Genomic DNA, 22,285 nt, shown 5'->3' on the forward strand with positions numbered 1-22,285 from the left:
GCTTCCTTGAAAGCCCCACAGGTTCCCTGGCCCCTCAGCCTCAGCTCATACCCTGCAAGGGCTCAAGGAGGGTCTGTAAACATACCAGTGATAAGGCTCTGACCTCTGGTGCTTTCAAACAGCTAAGTCTAGGGAATCAAAGAAAGCCATTGATTTGGATGCATAAGTTATGGGACATGAGCCAATAAACCTTTTAGCTCCAAGGCTGACAGCACCAGCTGCTCCTTTTGGCAGGGTCTTTAAAAATAAGACTGTGTATGCTCTGTGCAGGGGAAAAAAAACAAAAAAGGTGGGTGGGAGAGGAATCCCGATTCTGCACAAGTTGTAGCACAAATCATGCACCACAGAAATGCAAATTCTGATATCAGCAAATTATGCAAACTAATTTTGCTTATTTTGCTTCAAAGTCCCTGGTTTTCAAAGAATTTAGAATAGGCAGGCAAAAATGGGGTGGAGTGAGGGGGGGACAAAAATAGTGAGAATGTATCAATTGGAGCCAAAGCCATCCTTTGAATTGCATGGTTGTTGGTGTCTTAAAGCACCTCCATTTTTCAGCATGCCATTTTAACTGCCTCCTCCAAATTTAGGTCCCTAGAGCCTTAATACCCAGCTTTCTCTGACTTTTGCACAGTTCTGTCTAATCTTACGCTAGCTGTCAAAATCAGAGAACGGTTTCAACATCCATGCCATTTGTTTATTTATACTTATTTACAGTGGTACCTCAGGTTACAGACACTTCAGGTTACAGACTCCACTAACCCAGAAATAGTACCTCGGGTTAAGAACTTTGCTTCAGGATGAGAACAGAAATTGCGTGGCAGTGCAGCAGCAGCGGGAGGCTCCATTAGCTAAAGTGGTACCTCAGGTTAAGAACAGTTTCAGCTTAAGAACGGACCTCCAGAACGAATTAAGTTCTTAACCCGAGGTACCACTATATTCATTACATTTATAATCCCACCTTTTTTATCTAAGGAGCTCAAGGTGGCATGTATGTGGTTCTCCCCCTCCTCTTTTAATCCCCACAACAACTCTGTGAGGTAGGTTCAGCTGAGAGGCAGTGACTGGCCCAAGGTCACCCAGTGAACTTCATGGCCAAGCAAGGATTTCAACCCAGGTCTCCTAGGTCCAAGTCCAACCCTCTATCCACTACATCACACCGGCTGGTTGACAAAAGGTTCTCCCTCAGCAAACATGAAAATAGGAGCATGAAAATAAAAATCCACCAAAGTTCTGCTCAGCCTGGCAGGCACTAAAGTCCATTCGCAACTACCCACCCATCCCATCACTTTCCTCCTTCTCCTCCTCCTCCTCCCACCACTAGAAATATTGACCAGTCCCTACTTCAAGCTTCAATAGAAAACATTCCACACATTTTAATTTAAAGTTATTTTTACATGATATCATACATGATTGTTAAAACGGTACATTCCCTTAGTGTAGCAACAAAATCCCAATGCTCATATTTACCTGCATATCCCAGCGTGCACCTTCCATAAATAAGCCATGAACATATGCACCTTCCCGTGGGGGGCTGCTGAACTCCTCACGGTTCCTCTTGGTCACATCACACTGCAGGGTCATTTTGTCTAGAGGCCACTCGTTCTTTCTGGCCATGGACTGCATGATGGCCGTCAGGAAAGACTGTGGGTTGAAGAATCCTGCCAACCACACCACAGATGGTAGCAGGAAGTCCCCAGTCCAGGTCTCCAGCTCCTTGATGCGGTTAAGAAGGTCAGCAAACCAGCTGCCTAGACCAGCCATGGAAGGATAAGCCCTCTTGGTCCATGATTCAGGTACTGTGTCTAAGAAGATGGCATTCTGTAAGTTCTCCATATCACTGGTCATGGTTAATTCACCCTTTTAAAAATGTATGAGAGAGGGGGAAAGGCATTAGTCTCATTCAGAAATGCAGCAAATATGTCAAAGCAACATGTTTATCTGTCCTGATGTCTTGTTTAGAATGGTTTTCAGGAGATCAAAAACTGTCATGTTCAACCTGCAAACAACGTTGGTGGAGACAGGACGACCAGCATTTTTGAAGAGTAAAATCTAGAAATGTATTCATATCTCTCTCTCTTTTCTTTTCAAGGAAAATAAAAATATGTGTTAAACTACTAGAAATGTTTTAACATTATTTCTTCCCTTGCTAATCCTGGTATGTACATATAATTTTAAGGTAAGGGGCAAGAAGCACATAAGAAAGAAGGCAGGCAGGAAGGAAGGAGAGGGCAGAATGGAAGAGGAACCTGAACGGAGGGCAGGTGGTAGAGGGTTGGAGACAGGGAACTGTGGCAAAGTGGGGCTCTGAAGGCACTTCAGGGTGCTCAGGAGATAATGTATGCTATAAGGTAAAGAGGAGTGCCGGGCAGGAGGGTGGTCAAGAGACAAAGTAGCTAAATGAGGCAAAAGTGGGGAGTGATTTGAAAAACAGGGACAGAAGAAACCAAGGTGTGCCCAATTTCCATCTTACTTTGCACACCTACCTAAGAGTCAAAGGGTGTGATAAACAAATGAATGAACAAACAGTGGAGTTGTGAAGCGGCCCCCATGGGCCCCTACTCTCGCGCAAACTACTACTGAAACCCTCCTTGCTATCAAAAGGATGTGAGATGCAGCATGGAAGATGGCGGCCAGCAGCATTCAAGTTCACAGAGCTGAAGAAAAGAGGGCCAAAACAACAGCAGGGCTGAAGTATAAGCTACACATCAGCCTACGGAGGAAGCGAAGGGAGACAATAGGGCCCTATGTGTGAGTTCCTAATATTTATATATTGCTTGGCACATCAATTCAACTATCATTACAACACTGAGGGCCAAAAAACAAGAGAGAGAGATTAATTTCACATATTACCCCATGGAAATCAGCAGCCAAATTACTAGCTGCTAACTTCTTGGAGTTTGTATTGTTTCTATTACACGCTACGTTTTATATTCTGAGCTTGTCCATCATTTAGTTCCACTGGCAGTACTTTATCATTTGGTATCTTTTTAACAATAGTGGGTGGTACCCAACTAAGTCATACCTCAGAGCAGACCTACTGAAATTAATGGACTTCGGTACTAACTTACGTATGACCAGCATCTGATATCACCCACTGATGTTACAACATATATGCCTACTTTTTGCGGTTTATGCATCCTTGTATACGAAGTTCCCTTTCAGGATGTAAAATTTAGTTACACAGGACACTCATCCCGGACTGGAGGGCTGCAACATATAACTGGGTCACTCGCCCATTTTCACACTCAATGTTACACAACGTAGAGCCTCTACCTTGAGCCCCAGGTCAAGTTCTCGCAGCGACCTCCTGATTTCACTAGTAAGGAGGTTCATGCGCTCACATTCCTGGAATGCAACAACAATGTATGGCGTCCTCTCTTCCACCTTGGCCATCAGCTCAGGAATGTTAAACTCATCAGTTAGCTTCTCCAGGATATCATCCAGCAGCGCCTTCACCTGCATACCAAAAGGAGGGTTACTGAAATTTTATTGCAGAAAGTGGTGGCTGGGGCCCATTGGGACAGGTAAAGTGAAAGGCAGGTGGACCAACAGCGGTTGACCCAGAGCCACTGGCAGCCAGAGCCAACTAATTCTAATTTTGTCTCCTCCTTGCTGAGTTCTGTAAGGGCAACACTGAGACTAAGGAAGAAGAAGGTGACGGGCAGTCCTATGCTCTGGACCGATGTAACTCGGGTTAAATGTGCTTCAGGTTGAGCATTTTCAGGTTACGCGTTACTTCCAGGTTTTGCCGCTCATGCATGTGCAGACGCTCAAAATGATATCACGCGCATGTGCAGTAGCGGCGAATCATGACCCGCGCATGCGCAGACACGCAATCGCGGGTTATGCTCTACTCAGAATGCAAACGGGATTCCAGAACAGATCCCATTCATATCCAGAGGTACCACTGTAATTAAGAAGGCAGGACAGTGGGGGATGGCTCAGGGCAGGCTGAGGTTGGCGAGGCAGTGTCCCATTCACCCTACTGAACCAGCCTCCACTGCTTGCAGAAGTCAGGGAAGATAATCAACTATTCATTGCTGCCTTGTGAAAGTTAACCTGCACCTGCTGAAGATAAAGCTGAGCCGACATGAACCTGGCTCCTCTAAATCAACCCATCCAAATGGGCTATTACATTCTAAATACCTACAAGCATTCAAAGTGGCTCTTTTTACAGAGATGATTTAGAAATGGCCACATATTATGCAGGAACTCTCTCCTCTCCTTTTCTTTCTTTCTCTCCCCCCCCCCCTTCTTCCCATTTTCCCGTGTGCCTCATTCTGAGGTTGGGCTGGTTCAGTGAGATGGATGAAGCTATAAAAGCAAAAATCAAACAGTGGCGCATACTGTATTGCACCATTTATGAGCAATTTTATTCATGTATTATTGACAAATGCAGGAGATTATTTTAAATGGAATTTTAAGGTGAACTATCTCAGCACATTGTAAACAAGACAAGAAAAGTCTGTCAGCTCCCAAGGTCTCCCTGCTCAGCAGCATGGTCACCAGAGTTTGGAACATCATCTCATGAGACGGCGGATATTAATACATTTAAGCCACTAAATCATTTAAAATGTATAGAATGACCTTCGGTCCTTTCTTCAAAGCATTGTATTGTATTCCCTCGTCTTCTCTGTCACCTGCCAATCAATCTGATCTATTGGCCACAAACCAGCAATTCTATCAGAAGCTTTACTCCTGCCAGATTCAAAGGGTGTCCATGTATACCAGAAAGAATAGTAGTTCCCTTTCTGCACCAAAATTAAAAGTAACTTGCTCTGCAGACATTTTCCCTGGTAGATTTCCATCCACAACTGGAGGTGGAGGGTTAAGATTCCTGGGCAGTAAGAGAGGAGAACTTAACATCAGAAAGATCTTGGTCAGCAGGTAAGTTGGCACACTCCAAGGATTCCCTTTGCTGTAGGCTAGCAAACAGAATTATCACCAGCATTTAAGCAAAATATGATGTAACAGTTGGGGTTCTTCCTTCAGCCATAAAAGGCAAAATCATTTAGAGGGAAGCCAAAGGAGTTTCTCTAAGCCTGGGAAAATTTCTTAGGAAGGCTGAGCACACCCCTAACTGCTACCACATTTTACTTAAAATGAATTTCAAATTTGGAATTGCAAATTTGGAATTCCAGCAGAGAAATTCCAAGGGAAGAAAAAGGTAATTGCAACAAGACCACTGGGCATTTATTGTGGAGGGTGGGGCTGCACCTCCCCAAGGGTGAAATTGTTTCCATGGGTTCAGGTCTCTCTGCTCCATGACGTTAAGTGTGCATCCAACTTGCAATAACCCATAAAATCACAGGCACAAAAATGAAGCCTGGATTGCAGGGAATCTGCCAGCCAATTCACATTCCTCCTTTTAATATGTCAGCACACTTGATCTTATTTCACTCGGAGTGAGGCATTCGCTTGAGTAGTTAACCAAAAAGCCCAGACCATGTGTCTGGTTCTGGCCGTGGTCCTAGAAAAAGAAGCCACGTGTACAGGAACTTGAAAGCCAAGAGGATGATCAGCCTTGGCAGCAACAAATGCAAAAATTAATTAACCCAAGATTGGGATTAACCATTTTAATCTTAGCCTCTGAGTGTACAGTGGAGGATATAATGGGCCTGATCCTCAACTGTCCATGAATTGCAGCCAGGAAAAAAAGGATTCATAAACCAACTTTTTAATATTGACCTTCCTGTACCTTAGAGGCACGTACTGGAGTTTTAATGAAGTAAACATTTCCCTTAAGAGAACATGAGGAAATAGGTATTTTTGTTTTTATTGTTACTGAGAAGTCTTCTACAGATTTCAACTATATAAAGAAGGCATCAGAGTTTATTGAAAAAAGGAGTAGTCAACTGCGCACCCCAAATCTCCCTTGTTGATCTTAATCTAGGATATTCCAGCTCTTGTATACCCATCATCTATTATTATTATTATTATTTGCATTTAAATCCCACCTTTTTCTCCACTGAGCACAAGGTGGCACAGTTGGTTCTCCCCCTCCTCCTTATTTAATCCCCACAACAACCCTGTAAGGTAGGTTTTTCCCCCAATAAATTTTATTCAAGTTTGAAAGAAAATATACAAAGGTTAATATCAAATATCTAAGAAACTAATCTAAATAAAAACTCAAACCAAAACGGGGGGGGGGGGAGGAAGGGGAAATGAAAGAAAAAAAGGGGGGAATGAAACTAGTAAAAAAAATGAAAACAACTTTCTGGTTCTTTGTCTGTATGCTATATATAGAAAGGAACATCCACACCAAAACAACACCCAACAATTCCACTTTCTATAAACGAATATTTTCTTCAGTCCTCAAACCCAGATATCATAAATTCACTCTCTGCCCTGTGAGGCTGAAGGTTAGGCTGAAAGGCAGTGACTGGCCCAAGATCACCTTGTGAGCTTCATGGCCAAGTGGGGATTTGAATCCATATCACCCAAAGAGAGTTTTGCAATCTGTATGGCAGCTGCCTGGTTTTTCCAAGACATCCTCCTGGGTTGCACACTGTGACTATGAACTAGAAAGGGGAGGCGCCACTGTCTGGATGGTCTCCCTCTTCAATCTCTAGGGGGAAGTCAAATCTAGGCATGTAATGGATTGTATTGGTCCCTCTGTATGAGAACCATGGTGTATTTCCACCATTATTAATTTTGAATGACAGCAGAGGTCATAAGCCATTTATTTTTACAATGCCCTCACATTGTGGATATTGTACTGGAACTGTACGGTTCCAGGACCTCCCTTGGAATCAATAATGGCACTTCCTACTGCCTAGCGAAAGCTAACTGGGCTGTATGAACTGCCCATAAACTGAACAAGATTCAGGCTGAAACTAAATCAAGCACTATCTATCTGCTCTTGACTCACCTTCTCTTCCCGGGTGGCCCCTGAACCTTCTCCAAGGCTGGTGTCCCGGGGCTGCAGCTCCAAAACAGTGCGGAAGAGCTTTCCTGAGGTTTGGGTCAAGAATCCAATTTCTGCATTGGGGTGGAGGCCATAAAGGTACGGAGACTCAGCAGGCAACGTACTGTCTATATACTGGGCAGCAAAATCACATCAGGATTATCAGCAGGGTTTCAGGCATCTCACACAATACTACTAACAGGACACATGCCTCTGATTCATTTGTAGTGCTAGTGGGCCATTAGGAAGCCAACATTAGAACTGCAGGTATGCTGCATTAAAAATCAGACCAGCCTCAGCCCAACCAAGTTTTGCAGCTGTTATACTCAAACCTTGCTACAAATTTCCAATAAAAAGCCAATTCTTAACTTGGTTAGGTGTGCCCTTTGGGTGCAACAGTTTTAGCTTGTAGCTAGAAAATGGATGGGACGCGGGTGGCGCTGTGGGTTAAACCACAGAGCCTAGGACTTGCCGATCAGAAGGTCGGCGGTTTGAATCCCCGCGATGGGGTGAGCTCCCGTTGCTCGGTTCCTGCTCCTGCCAACCTAGCAGTTCAAAAGCACGTCAAAGTGCAAGTAGATAAATAGGTACCGCTCCAGTGGGAAGGTAAATGGCGTTTACGTGCGCTGCTCTGGTTCGCCAGAAGCGGCTTAGTCATGCTGGCCACATGACCCGGAAGCTATACGCCGGCTCCCTCAGCCAATAAAGCGAGATAAGCGCTGCAACCCCAGAGTCAGTTACGACTGGACCTAATGGCCAGGGGTCCCTTTACCTTTACCTTTAGGAAATGGATAATGAACAGTGGCACTGAACTCTGGGGCAGAAAACAAGAGCCTCAAAATGCACCTGTCACTGCAACGACTTTTGCTTCCTTTTGAAAAAAGCAACTTTTTACACAGAGGTGCGTTTGAGTGCACTAGAGAGCAAACCAACCCCTTCATACCCCCTCTTAAGTGATGGGTGGAGAAGGACTGACTAGGCATTAGGTGTCACAGCTGGAATGGGTTGCTTTTTTCTTTCATTTGTTTTGAGGAGGGAAAGGAAGAAAAGGGTATCTCTTTCTTCCATTCCAGGTTGGTTGCGGAAGAGTAGGTGGGGAAATGAGCAATCAGGGCAGCACATGGAGAAGAGAAAGCAGGGTGGGCAGAGCAGTCAGAGGAACTCCTGGTGCATATCTTGCCCTGGGCTACCTCAAGTTTGGGAGCACCACTGTCAACAAGTGTTCACAAGTTCACTTATTTTCTTCTAAAATAAAACAAGACTTGCTCTTCATATCCTGTTGCTAGCACCTCCCCCTCCCTGCCCGACAGGAGATTAAACAGCTCTTGAAGATCCAGAGGTTTTCTCATAAAACCTTAAGATAAAAAGTGTCCCTGCTAATACTGAAGGAAGCACTATATAAACAAAAGTATTAATAATATAATGAACAGCACTGTCAAAGTGTGTGACGGTGCTATCCTCTACTTGTTCCCTCTGAAATAAGCTCCACTAAGTTCGGCAGGACTGATTCCCAAGTAAGTGTGTACAGGGTTAGGATTGCAGCCTCAGAAATGCTTTCGAGCAAAGAGGTGCAGCTTTCCATCAGGTCTGCTGTGGTTGGCAAAAGAATATTTTCTATTAATGCATGAACTGAAAGAGTGAAAGGTGCACTGTCACATTTATCATTAGAGTGGGATCTTTGGGGGAGATTGTGAACAACTGGCTGAAAAAGAACCACCCACCAGAAAAAATATAAATAAATAAATAAATAAATAAATAAATAAATATAAATAAAGTGTGTTCAGCAGGGATACCTGGTGATAGCTGTTGTAATCCATGTTCCCTGGGAGGGGAAATCCTGGGGCCAGCAAGAATTCTCCCTCCAACATTTCAGGCTTGATGTACTCTTCCAAGTAGGTCTTGCAGAGACGTCTGTCCCAGTCATCTGTGATGTGTCCTCCATACATGATCTCTCCAAAGAGGTATCGCAAATCGTCATAGGGAACCTAAACAACAATAGGCACCAGATTAGACCAAAGGCCAACCTAGTCCTGTTTTCCACAGGAAGGCAAATGCTGTTGTTCCCCAGCACCTGGTAATTAAAAGCACCATCCCAGAGGCAGCATGCAACCATTGTGACTAATCACAGGCTACAGGTTGCAGGAGGTGCTGCTTCCTAGGAGCACAGGCACCATGCACCCTTTTAAACCTTAAGTCTCAGGAAATACTTTCATGTCACTAGTTACATTTTTTCTAACAAATTTAATGTAACACAGCAGTTAAAACCACTCCATGCTGTACACAAGAGAGTCGCTCAGAGAAGCCCAGACTGCAGAACAGACTGTGTGTATATGTGTATATGTATGGTGAGGGGAAGGGAGAAAGGGTGGGAGGATTGCTACTTAAAACAAGGATTTTCCCGGTTCCCTAGACTGAACACATTTATCTTGGCAGCCAAACACTTCCAAATATTTTCTCAGAAATGCCATGGTGGAGACACACACAGGCCAGAAACAAAAGTTCATTACAATGGGGATTGTAAGATGAAAGATGTGCCCTTTGCTTGGAGCTACAGTAGTAGATTAGTCCCCAAAACCAAAAAAGGCATCTAATAATCTATTAAAGACCCATGAACAGGTTTCATGACTTAATGTATGAAAGATATGATGCCGCTCACCTTTGAACTAGCCTCCAAGTAATTGTACAGAACGTTGACTGAAATGGTCAAGTCCCCAGTATTAAAGGGGTAGGAACGATTCCAGCCCTGTGGCCCAAACTTGCGCCTTTCAGCTACCACAGCATGAAAGTAGCAGAGGGAAAAAAGGATGCTCTTAAATTCATTCTCACGGGCACACATCTCCAGGGTGTCCTGCAAGACAAAAACGGGGGGGGGGGGCAGAGAGAAATAGGTGTTTTCTTGGTAAGCACCACGTTAGGTCCTCAGCAAGGGTCTCATGAACTGCAGATTTACCAAACACAAATACACACTGCAGCATTGGCCTTGGGTTATCCAAGTACCCCCCCCCCAAATTATGTTAGATTTATTTGTGTGAGAGGTTATAAAAGGGTCAGAGTTGACTTCCTAGACTTACCAGAATTATACCTCTTCATTAATCCATTTTAATGAATTCCATTCTTTTAGGATATAGCCTATTTGTAATCCAATTAATTTTTCTACTTTGAGAGGGATACCGTATTGGCCTGAATATAAGCCTCACTTTTTTACCAAGTTCTAACCGTGAAAAGTTAAAGTGCGGCTTAAATTCATGACCTTACAAAAATTGGCTTTTACGATATCGCTGCTGAAACAGACATAAGGTAAAATGGAATGGGTGTGAGTGCTTGCAGAATTTTAAGGGAATGACTTATATTCAAGTATTGTCTCCCCCCCAAAAAAAAAAAAAATAATTAAAGGTGTGGCTTATATTCGGTTGCGGCTTATGTCCAGGCCAATACGGTTTTATTATCAGGCCAAGTAAATAACATTTAATTTTTTCAAACTGCTTTACATCTGATGAAAACCACAACTAAAAATACCCCAAACATAAATAAATCTTTAAGCTTGCTTCCAGAACTTATGTAGAATAAGCAAGCACAATCCCACTTGTCACATCTTTTCCTGTTTTATAAGCGTTTCTGATGTGGCAGATCTTGGCCATTTCTGTACTTTGCCTTATAGTGTGCTGCAGTCTGGATGACTGCAGAGGGCATATTCTTTTACTGTTTACTACATCTGGTCACCACACTTTCAATGGAATCAATCATCCAACAACAGAAAGGGCTCCTCTGTATTTGACCTTCAGCCCAACAATACTGCCATCTTCAAACTAACCCCATGAATTAAAGAGAAAGAATACGCCCGCAGCTTGGAGTTATGGCCAGTGCACCTGGGCTCATTATGACAAATTGCAGGACAATAGAGAGCAGGTGGGCCAGCCGGCGTCCATGGACTCTTGACACATGGGCTTAAAAGTGTAACTAAGTGAGAGAAGCAGGAATCGACTTCTTTCCCCAAATTTTCCAAGCTTCAGGATGCAAAAGGGAGGGAAAGGCAGCTCTAAGACAAATGCACTCTGTCCTTATTTGACTGCACATGTCTCTCTATCTGCAAACCCAAAACAGCAACATGATGCTGATGCAATACCAAACCACAGTCTTTATATAAAATTGATACAATAATAAGCTCTTTGTGAGACTCTGCTGCTTGCATTAGTTCTAACAGCAACTCAAAGCAGCCAAATGAGGTGTGAAGCCACTGCTCCCACGTACAGCAGGATTTGGAGGATAAGATATATTTTGTAATAATCCAGCCATTTCGAGAACATTAATTACTATCTGATTTGCAGAGGCAGGATGGGAATGAGGAAATATTGAAAGTTCCACCGCCTCCTCCCTGCTGAGCCTGGGATTATGAATGAAAGCAGTGGCGTAGCGTGGGGGGTGCAGGGGGGGCCGGCCGCACCGGGCGCAACATCTGGGGGTTAGGGTTAGGGGGCACAAATCCACAGGTAAGGGGGCGCAAATTACTTGCCTTGCCCCGGGTGCTGACAACCCACGCTATGCCACTGAATGAAAGTAGATAAAAACAAAATAAGCCAGAGTTTCAGCATTGGTCCTCACCCAACTGCACCTGCCCAGAGATTCCAGCTCTTACCCAGGAGAATACTGCAATGGAATGGCAAGGCCCATCATCAGAGTTCAGCAACACACATCTTTCCACCAAGGGAGTGAAGCCCCAGATCATGCATCATAGGTAGTGCTGGCTTACACCTATGGGCAAGGGGACCCACTCCCTCCCATGTCCTCCTTCTCAGTATGGCCAATCAAGGCATAGCAGCCTTGCACAGAGGGTTCTTGCTGGTCTCCCTGCAAATGGGAAACCATCACAGTAATGGTGTGACGAGCACAAAGTGACCATTTTAAGGGATGCAAGAAAATGCCTAAGTATGAACAGGAAAAGCTTTAAGGAGACTGCGAAAATACACTAGCAATTTCCCCAGTTCACACAGACGCCGGCTCCAATTAGCAACGCTCAAGGACACACACAGCAGCACAACACAGCGGTGGAAACATGGCACTTGGTTTTTATCTCAGTGAGTCTCTGTAAAGCCATTCCCAGTCCAGTGCACAGCTATGCAGGCCACACTGGGTGCACTGGCTAATTGCTAGGCTGATCTCCTTCCTGGCTGTTGTGGCAGAACACTGAGATTCTCCCTGAGATGGTGGGCCAATACCTGGTTGAAGTTGTCCAGAGCCTTGTGGAGGTTGGCATGCATTCCTGTTGGGGGCTCGTTGGTGATTTTGATGGAGTTCTCGAGGATGCCCTGTGGTATGATGTGGCCTTCAGGTGAAGCCGCAGGCTCTGCACTAATGAAGACACGAAATGCAGGGTGACTGCCTTCACTGTGCTGCTCTAGCTTCTTCTCCAAGGAACTCAGCCACTTGGCCACCAGGTGGATGTTCTAGCAGGAGAAAAGGGGGTTATTACTGCAGCTGGCTTGAACAGACATCACACAGACCCTTTCCAGGAGGTGAAATGTGCTCCATTCTCCCTCCCCACCAGCTTCACAAGAAAATACCTTGCCGAATAACCCTCAGCACTGTAATTCACTTCCACAGACATTAGCTGCACATAAAAGGATGTGGATTTTATACACTTTGAAATGCAAAATAATCAGGACAAATAACTAGCAATTAAGGAAACAGCTCAGTGTGTTTGTTTTCTTAGGGATGCTGTTATTCCATTTGTTAGAATAATGTACTGCTGGTGAAGTGACGCTATTTCTTCCAGACAAAACAAAGTTCCTGTATATACAACTGAAATGAAACTGCTTGATAATTTTCAATCAAATAACTCACCCTTGAAATCTGAGCCAGTTCCCAGAAAATCACATTTCACATTGTGCTCAACAACAGTGTAGGTGCCTTTGTTTTTTTTAAAAAAGAAACTGGTTAATTTCAGGCTAGTTGTGCCTCCCACTGCCAGCTGATGGTCACTCTCTTGTTAAAGATTTCATCAAAGGCCATATTGATGAATGAAGACATAAAAGCAAAGAGAAAGGTGGGGGCGTGTAGGAGGATAGGTAACCTGCTGTTATAAATTATCAAGCTGGCATATCTGCCATTCCGCAGATACTGTATACTTAAAAGTTTGATTTTTAAAAACAAAACAAAAAAACAACAACTGGATAGATTAGAGGATTGGGATGGAAGGGGTAGAAACTCTAGATGATAGCTGGGAAACAGTCCAATGTACAATGCAGCACATCTATCAGGAGACCCACTTGCTGAATTTCTGGTTCTAATACTTAAAGGCAGTGCTTTATTGACTGCTTCACTTATGTAAGCTGCATTGGAAGACTCCATGTTGGAGAGGGAGAACTGGGATCTAAGTTTTTGCATAAAGATAAGTTAGAGGTTAATCTGTTGTTTTCAAGTGAATTGTAATGTTGTGCACTTTGTGTGTTTTAATTGTTTTATTCTTGGTACTTTAATATTGTCATTGTATTGCAATATTGTCATTGTATTGCACCAGGGAGACAGAATAAATAAAAACAATGCAACTGTGCAGGAATGAATATGTGGACACACACACATATCACTTCTCCACCTCTCCCCCTGCTCAGTATGCATAAATGTGCAACACATGTATCCACAGAGCAAATGAAATAAATAACAACATGTTAATGGAAAGATGGACAGGAACAGAAAAAGACAACATTCCTGGCTCTTGTCTAGCAATAGAGGTACAAACACTCCAAAATTAGTTAGGGTGATCCCAGATCCTTCTAGAGGTTAGCAACCTTCTTACTGATTCACCATCTTGGGATTACACTGACACATGGGTAGAGTGTAAATGAGCGCGCTCTCTCTCGCTGTGTGTGTGTGTGTGCATAATACAACACCAGTATGTTCTTTGTAGGCCTGGATACCATTTTTTTCTATGCAAACTCCAAATGTTGCTTTGCCACCACGTAAGCATCCAATGCTGCTCAAATATGCTCAGCAGTGGCTCAGTAAAAATGTGGGTGTATGCTGCACACACAAATCAGTGCATATAGGAGCAGAGTTTTACAAAGTACTTCGCCATGTGCGCTGCTTGGATACACAGCCAGTTCACATGACTGAATCCTGGGCATGAACCCAGGACTGGGTGCACTGGATCAATTAAAGACAACTGGAGCAGGAAGAATAGCACAGAAAACATTTATGAAGCAAATGGAACACTGCTGTGAAATTTGACAGCACTGCAAGGTCTTCTTCACTTCAACTGAAGCTTCAAAACAGCTCCCGCAGAGCCCTGAAATGCAGGCACCTTATACTGCTCTCCATGCAGTAACTCAGACAGACATGAGAGATTCAAGTACAAGCAGGATAGTGTAAAAAGACCCCAAATTTCTATGGATAAAATTTGACAGGACAGAACAGGCACTCCCCACAGAGCGTGATGAAGATGGATTCTTTAGGAGATTGAACCTTTTGGCTGTTATGTAATAAGCAGTCTCAGGACTGCACCTTTTGCTGTAAGGATATGGCAACAGCTGTTGCTTTTTCTTCCCATTGCATTTAGGTGCTAATTTATTTATTTCTATTCAGTTACCTTGATGAGATGTGGCTGATTAATACTGTCTGGATAGCAAGACTACTCTTGCAGCTTGTCACTGCTCAAAATGCAATACATGCACAGACATCTCAAAACCCCACTACAGCCACTTTTACATTTACACCAATAATGGCACCAAGCCCATCAATTTGCAAAAATTCAACTTCCTGAACTTTCTTGTTCTGATTGGTAGAATAATGGCCTAAACCTGAATGGCTACAAGACCCATGGTGCTGCAAAGGACTTTACCAAGCTTTTTTAGTAGAACCACCTAAAATTAAACTGTTCTAGCTGGGTGCCTCTTTTATTTAGATCTTCCAATGATAAAAGTCTCACCAACTTTTGCCTTCGTAACTTGCCCATAAGCTTAGAATCCTGTACACACTTCCCTGGGAGTAAACCCCACTGAAGATAGCAGGACTTAGTTTGGGTAAAGTTGCATGGGATCACACTGTTTTAGCATTCTCTTTTCTTTAAGAGAAACGCTTTGTAATATGTAGCCTCTTACTTTCTGTCTTATCCCCCAACACAGTGTTGTGTCAGTAAAGTCAAGATGGTGATCCACAAGCACCAATGGTTCTTTTCCTGTCCTGTCCTGATAAACAGAGAGCTGTGTGCAAATGGCCTCTCAAAATTCTCCACTCTATTTGTAGCCAGAGAAACCGGGCAAGAGGACCATATCACTAAACTTCTCCAGGAGGAAGAGTAGTTCTCCCAACTGCTCCTTGGGGTGTAGCAGTGGGCAGGTGTACTTTCCCCCATGAAGGTCCTCCCCAATTGCTCCTGCAAGAGACAGCAGCAGCAGCAGCAGCAGCTGTGTTGGCAGCCTAACCAACATTCTGCATCCTTTGCAGTGCCCCAGACCTAGGGTTATCTCAAGGCCCTGCAGCACGGGTGGGGTAGTGTCAACAAAACTGGGGAGGGTATTTAATTCTGCAAAGCTGCCTTCTTTTATTGGATGAGGGGGGATTAAAATCTCAGATATGTTCTCAGAACTTTAGGCTGAAGGCAGTAGCCTATACCCCCTCCCTTCATCTTATTTCCGAATGCACAGTGGATTTCCTAATCCATCTAAGGCTTGAAATGTGCTGCATGCAATGGAAGGGTGGGCTTGGTAATGAAGCAACCCACAGGAGTTCCTTGCCATTTTTTTATGCAGGGCTGCTCCTTCTGGATTCCATGTTTATGTTAAGATTCATCAGAAGTACCTTGTGCTTTTTCAGTAAAGGTATTTTCATCACCCATTCTGGACCTTGGATTTTGAAAACTGCGACAAAATGTGCATATACACGCACCTTTCGAAAATTGAAACTGCCATTTGTGCAGCGCTAAGGGTGTGAGTAGGAGTGTGAGCATATGTGTGCATGCTCCTGTCAGGGAGACAGATTGTATATAGCAATCAAAGGAACGAGGATGCATATGTAACAGACTGGGAAAGAGTCCAAGGATGGATAACAACACACACACACACACACACACACACACACACCCCAACAATATGTGTAGGTGTTTGAATTTTCCTTTAAAAAAAAAAGAAGATTCCCAAACATCTTTAAGCTTGTACATCTTACAAGGTAAAACATGGATCATAAAGACGTAGGCGTTGCTATGGTAACTCCTGGAAATAGTACCGTACAAACCAGCAATTTAGTTCACCACAGATTCTCTCCCACACCAGTCAGCAGAGGTATACTGTAAAAGTACCAGGAGGTTCTCTTCCCCATTTTACAGACACTTTTCCAGGACCATCTTCCCAAGGTGTGTCACAAAGGTGGAAGGAACCCATTCTGCAAATCGGCAGGGTAACATCAAAGCGTAACTTTTGAGGCCTCCAATATCTGACTGGAAGGCCTTGCTGAAGACGCTGTGCAGTCAGCCGTGGCAGACAGATTGGTTCTTGCTGGCATCTCAAAAAGTATATTGCAGAGCTGGAAAAGGTGCAGAAAAAGGGCAACCAAAGCAATCGGGGGTCTGAATCAACTCCACTGTGAGATAAGGCTACAGCATTTGAGCTCTTTTTGTAGAGAGAAAAATGCAAGTAGGTAGAGATATTATAGAGGAGTATGAAATTAGGCTTGGTGCGGAGATAATACTGGAACCCGGGGTCATTCAATGAAGCTAAATTGGGAGCTGAAGTGGGAGGAAATAACTTCCTTACACTTAAACTATGGAAGTCAATAGAAATGATGGCCACCAGCTTAAATGACTCTAAAAGGAATTTAGACAAATATGATTCCCAGCAACTGGTATTTAGTGGCAGTAAATAGGTAAAACATAGGCATCATGGTTGATATCCATTTATAGGCTTAACCTCAACAAATAGGTCTAAATTCATTTTAAAGCAATCCAAGCTGGTGGTCATCATTACAACTTCTTGTACTTTTGCTATGTGCTTCTTAAAGTACAGGTAACTCGCATCTTATGTGAAGGTTCATATCTGGGGGTCCACATATAAATGCAAAAATGCATAAAGCTAGGAATCCCTAGAACTGCCCTTCCCCCTGCCACAAAGTGGTAGAGCTGCTTACCTGGCTTTGGGAAGCTGGTGCAAGGACTTTGGCAGGTTCCTACAGCCTTCCTGCTGCCTTCTCAAAGGCCAGTGCCTTGCATACCCAGCTTTTGGAAGGCATTGCAAGGGCTCTGGGATGCTGCCAGAGCCCTCACACCGCCTTCCCAAAGGAGGGTAAGCCCACAATCACAGCTGTAGGAGGGTGGAAATAAATAAACAAACAAAGATTGGGTTTTCTCTGCCCTCCATTTATTTATTTATTTATTTACTCATTCATTCCTTCACCACCCAAGCAAAGCTGTGGGTTGCCTGTACTTCCTTTTCTCTGTTCTGAATCTTCCAATATTCAATTTCACTTGATGACCCCAGGTTCTAGTGTAAGAAAGAGGAAGAAGTTTTTCCACTTTCCACTTTTTCCACTTTGTCTGCAATAAACATAATTTTATGCACCTTTTTGAGGTGTGGTGACTAGAGCTGAGCACAAGTGTTGCTTCTCTACAGATATGTGTTGTGATAATTGCAGCTTTATTTTCCATCCATTTGTTAAGGATCCCTAGCGTGGAATTTGTCTTTTTCCACAGCTGCTATACACTGGGTTCAGGGTTTTCACTGAGCTGCTTCCCCCGGCCTCCATTAAGCATTTGCATGATCCCCATCCACCCAAGATCTCTTTCTGAGTCAGTCATTGGCAGTTCAGACCCTATTAGCATATATGTGAAGTTTCAGAGGCTCAGATCAGTTTCCAAAGCATGGCTCGCTATCCTGCCCAGTAGTTGGCAGAAGCAGAATAAATTATGCAAAATAAGCACATACACATATGTGCAAATGCATTTAATCTGACTAATTTCCTACACATTAAGGAATTCTAATTTGGTTGGCAATGAACCCAAGGTTACCTTGAAGGTAATTGTTGTTGGTGGGTTTTTTTTAAAGCACATAGCACATGGTACACAACAGTTCTGCCTTGGCTTGTTTGCGTAAAAAAACTCCTTAGCCTCCACCCCAAGTGTTTGACATGTAATCCAATTATTTAACATGCAATAAGGAAATCTCTGCCAAGCTTTTGATCAGTGCATTGCTCTGGCTGAGCAGCTCATTGTTATTTAATTTAGTACATGAACCCAGCTCAGTGAAGCAACAATGTATGAAAATGAAAAGGCACTCAGGAATTCAATTAAGTCAATCAACTGAGTGAAGGTGGTGACATTCTGACTAATGGATAAAGACTGTGGTTAAATTAGGACGAGCTCACGTCTGGACTTTTCCTGGTAAAAAATGGGATACAAACCAAAGTATTTGCTTTACTTTGCAGAAGTTACGACATTGCTTTTTCTGGAGTCGGAGTTTAAAGGAGAAAAAGTTTAGGCCAAGAGCTAAGTGTGGCATCAGTGGTATCACATGTGCACCATCAGGCTTCATGTACCCCACCACACTAACAGCAAACAGCAATGGAAGCCTAGCTATGGCATCTCTCTCAAGGTACTCTACATGAAAGCAGAATGTTAATGGGGACAAATATTTCTTCTTCCTTATCAGACAGCAGCTGCAGGGCCTCAACCATATTAGGTAAGGTGGGGGCATGAAGAAGCTTAGAACTGTAAAGTTGGAAGGGACTCCAAGAGTCATCTACTCCAACCCCTGCAATGCTGGAATCCTGCCCACAGTCACAGCCATCCCTGGGTGGGCTTGAAGAATCAGAGTTACAGATTTTGGGTGGAATTCAACGTCACATTAATATAGTCAGTGCAAGCATTCCCCGCTCCCCTCTTCCTGTACTCTCTGCTGGGAGTTCTCCTGACCCTCCACAGAGCAGATTTGGGGAGAGGTGCAGATGGGCTATGGTGGGGAGGAGAGGGGAAACTCCCTCTATGCTAGAGGAAGTCCCTGCACTGGCTTCTGCTGGCACACTGGGCTAGTTGAAACCAGCTTTCCTGTTCAACTATGGACGTTTGTTGTGTTTTCTTACTGCTTTCCCTTCTTCTGTGAAGGAACTGACTGTTTTCAATATTGATTGTTATTTTCATTGTTTATCATACTTTATTAAAATTTACAGTGGGAACTCTTTTTGTGTAAAAGTTGACATAAGAGCATAAGATGAGCCTCCACTTCTTTTGAATTCTCTAAAAGAGGAAATGTATTTAACTAATCTTAAAAAAAACTATGTTGACAAGTAAGTGTCCAATCTCCAGCACCAGCTGCAACATGGGAGTTAGGACCCTACTGTGTGTTTGTGAGCAGCATATACACATTCATCTGGTTTGCACATAACTCTAAGCCATTGCTTGTTTAACAAACCATGAGTAAACACAAGCGTTCCCACAGACGAACAAACAATCCGTGCTCGTTTCTCCAAAGTTTGCTTCATTTTACAGCTGCTATTGCCTCATGCCTTTGTAGTTTAGCGAGCATCTGGAGTGTGGTGGCCAAACAAACCATGGTTAAGGAAGGGTGCTAGGTTCACACATAAGAAAAGCCCTGCTAGGTGAGGCCAAAGGCCCATCTAGTCCAGCATGCTGTTCTCACAGTGGCCAGCTAGATGATCATAAGCAGAACATGAGTTCAACAGAATTCTCTGTAATACGAAGCCATAGTTAAAAGAATCCAAGGTTCACAAGCCAGCAACAAATCAATGACTTCAGATTGCTGGGTTTTTTTTACTGCCAACAGACCACATAGTTAAATTGCTTTGCACATAATGATTTAATTAATGGTGGTTTAACATTATGTTTAACACTTCCCAGCAGAAGCTGAAGAACCAAGGAAATATGAAGAGAAACTGCTGCCATATAACAGATACTTTAAGAGAGAACACAAACCTTGAAGAAAGAAAAATAGCTGCCTTGCTGCCACCTGTGTTCAAGGGATCACAATTCCTTGGGCAACTCGAGCCCCTCATAGTTTGGGAAGTCAAATATTAATAGGAAGCAATCTCTCGGCAAATAAAAAAAAACTTTGAATGGTCACATTTACAGGATTCCATTCCTCCTCTCTTCTCAACACCAAGTCAAGCCCAGAACAAACTTTGAAGTAAAACCACAAATCCCTGGCTCAGTGTAATCCAGGTTTAAATCTATCAGTAATCACAACACTGACAGCATATACAGCACCTTTCCATCTCATTTACCATCTCTGCTGAGCCTGCTGGGCTGGAAGAGAAATGCAGTCTGGAAAGTGCACCAGTGATCAAATCATCCACACTTTGCAAACAGGGGAAACAAGGCACTGAGGCGATGCCTGAGTTCCTCAAACCTGGGCAAACAGCTAGAGAAAGGGAGTAGAATTTGCATACTGTTTATCTGGTTACAATTGAACTTACGAAACAATCTTGTTTGAAGGGGGTCCTTTGTCCAGGAAGAGTATCCTGCTGCAAGTATCTTGCCTAAAACACCTTTCAAACATTGTCAAAATACTGTTAATTGGCAAGCTGTCCTTGCAGTTGTTGGGCAAAAATGACTCATTTTGCCTTTGGCTTTTACTTTAAAAATCTGAGACATTCAAATGAATTGGCACCTTCAAGTGAGCAGCGGAAAGCTCAGGAAAAGGTGGCAACTCGTTTTGGAGTAGCGCAAGTGTAGAAATTGGTACTTGTAAGAGAATTCGACATCCTGAGCAAGTGTCTACCCTCTAGAGCTCTGGAAATAAGTGGCATCGCCTGACTAAACACCAAGAGCTGGAGAGGCTGCAGAGCAGGGTTTCCAGTTGCCAGAGGATGGGGCTTCAGTGCTACACACCTTATTGCTGCTCCCCATGCCCAGCAAGAACAGCAGCTATGAAAAATAAGTATAGATATGCAAATGAGCTCAATTTGCATACTGATATTGCAGACTCCGTATTTCCTTGGTGTGCAATTTAAGGCCATGCTGGCACAGGTGGGTGTGGGTGTTCATATACACTCTTACACAGTGCACACAGCAGTGGCCATTAGGACTTGCAACCCTTGAACTGACAACAGGCACATCTGTCTATAACAAAACTGAACTCTGCAGTAAGCATTTAGGGCAAGCCTGAGGAACCTACAGCCCCTCCAGAGGTTGTTGGATTCCAGCTCACTTTAGCCCCAAGACAGCACGGCCTATGATGGGGAATGATGTACGCTGCAGTTCAACAACATCTGGAGGACCACAAGGACCAGGTTCCCAGAACATGAAACAAACACACACCTTGGTACTGTGCTCAAAGGGTCAGCTGTGCACCCATGAGAGATGTCACCAGACATGGTCTTGCTGCCATTTCAGTGAAAACCCACACAAAATCTGCAAGCTGCAACAGTGACTAAGCTCAATGTAATTGGCCTTACTGAAAAGCAGCTGACTTCTCATACTGCCAGCCTGTTCCCTACTTCAAAACCAATCATCAGTTGCTGCTGATTTAACCTGTTTCTGCAGCAGTTGACTCAGAAGCAAGGAGTGGTTTTCCTCAAAAGAAAGAGAGATTATACCTGCAAGATAACCCAATGTCCCTCTGCTGCAGCAAGGTCCAAGGCTTTCTCAGCCACTACCTCCTGGCCTTGTCCAAGCGACACATTGTGGAAATTCCTGTTGTTAAAGGTGTAGCCAAGTTTCTTCCCTGAAAGAGGAAAGTAAGTATTTTCAGCACAATGAAGCACACAGCATCACAGCTTGATCTCAGGGTGCTTCTTGATGGACGTTTATGGTAGAAACAGTGCTACACATGTGCACAAGTTTCTTGCACCATCTACATGACATCATCATCACATTATCAGCCCTTCCTTTTCTTAAGTTTAACCTAGGATTTCATGTTACCATGGAAAATCCAGTAAGTAAAAATAACCCAATGAGCATCCACAGTCACCATTGGTGTAGAAGCTAGTCCATATTTTTTTTCCTTTAGAAGTTTGTGGTGTGTGCGGTCATGTTTCTGTGGGTTTCCTTTATTGCCACACCCCAACTTCCACATGCTCCTCATCTGAGCACTGTGCACATGCCTATTTCCACTGATTGCCAAAGGCATGCTGTTATTTCAACAACCCAGTTTGGAGAAGCTATGCGTACATGTGGGGCACTACTTTGTGGACCAAGAACATAACAGTTGTTGGGACTTTACATTTTTAATAGTGAGGTATTATGCAAAACCTCTCATCTTTATCATAATTTCAGCACAGCTAAATATAAGCCTTGCACAATACCTTGGTATAAAAACATATATTTTTTTAACAAAACCAAAGGGATGTGGATGTTACTCCACTCCCAAATACACACAAACATCCACAGGAAGGATGGGTGGGGGGAATTAAAAGTGTGTGGGCATTACAGAAATGTCCATGTGA

The 22,285-nt window shown here is 43.6% G+C and overlaps 1 protein-coding gene across 2 annotated transcripts in view; it reads right to left on the minus strand.

Annotated features, from left to right (window-relative positions):
• DNAH9 (dynein axonemal heavy chain 9) overlaps positions 1–22,285 on the minus strand; it is a gene marked incomplete at its 5' end in the record, with an annotated part of 180,545 nt that overhangs the window by 5,919 nt on the left and 152,341 nt on the right. For both annotated transcript variants that reach the window (XM_081894902.1, XM_081894903.1), the window contains 7 exons: positions 1,468–1,857; positions 3,274–3,456; positions 6,872–7,042; positions 8,701–8,892; positions 9,564–9,755; positions 12,121–12,348; positions 21,437–21,564. In XM_081894902.1, the coding sequence (XP_081751028.1) occupies positions 1,468–1,857; positions 3,274–3,456; positions 6,872–7,042; positions 8,701–8,892; positions 9,564–9,755; positions 12,121–12,348; positions 21,437–21,564 (1,484 nt within the window). The remainder of the gene's footprint in view (positions 1–1,467; positions 1,858–3,273; positions 3,457–6,871; positions 7,043–8,700; positions 8,893–9,563; positions 9,756–12,120; positions 12,349–21,436; positions 21,565–22,285) is intronic.

This window comes from Podarcis melisellensis (assembly GCF_964234715.1).
Source record: "Podarcis melisellensis genome assembly, chromosome: 2".
In the NCBI taxonomy this organism is placed as follows: Eukaryota; Metazoa; Chordata; class Lepidosauria; order Squamata; family Lacertidae; genus Podarcis; species Podarcis melisellensis.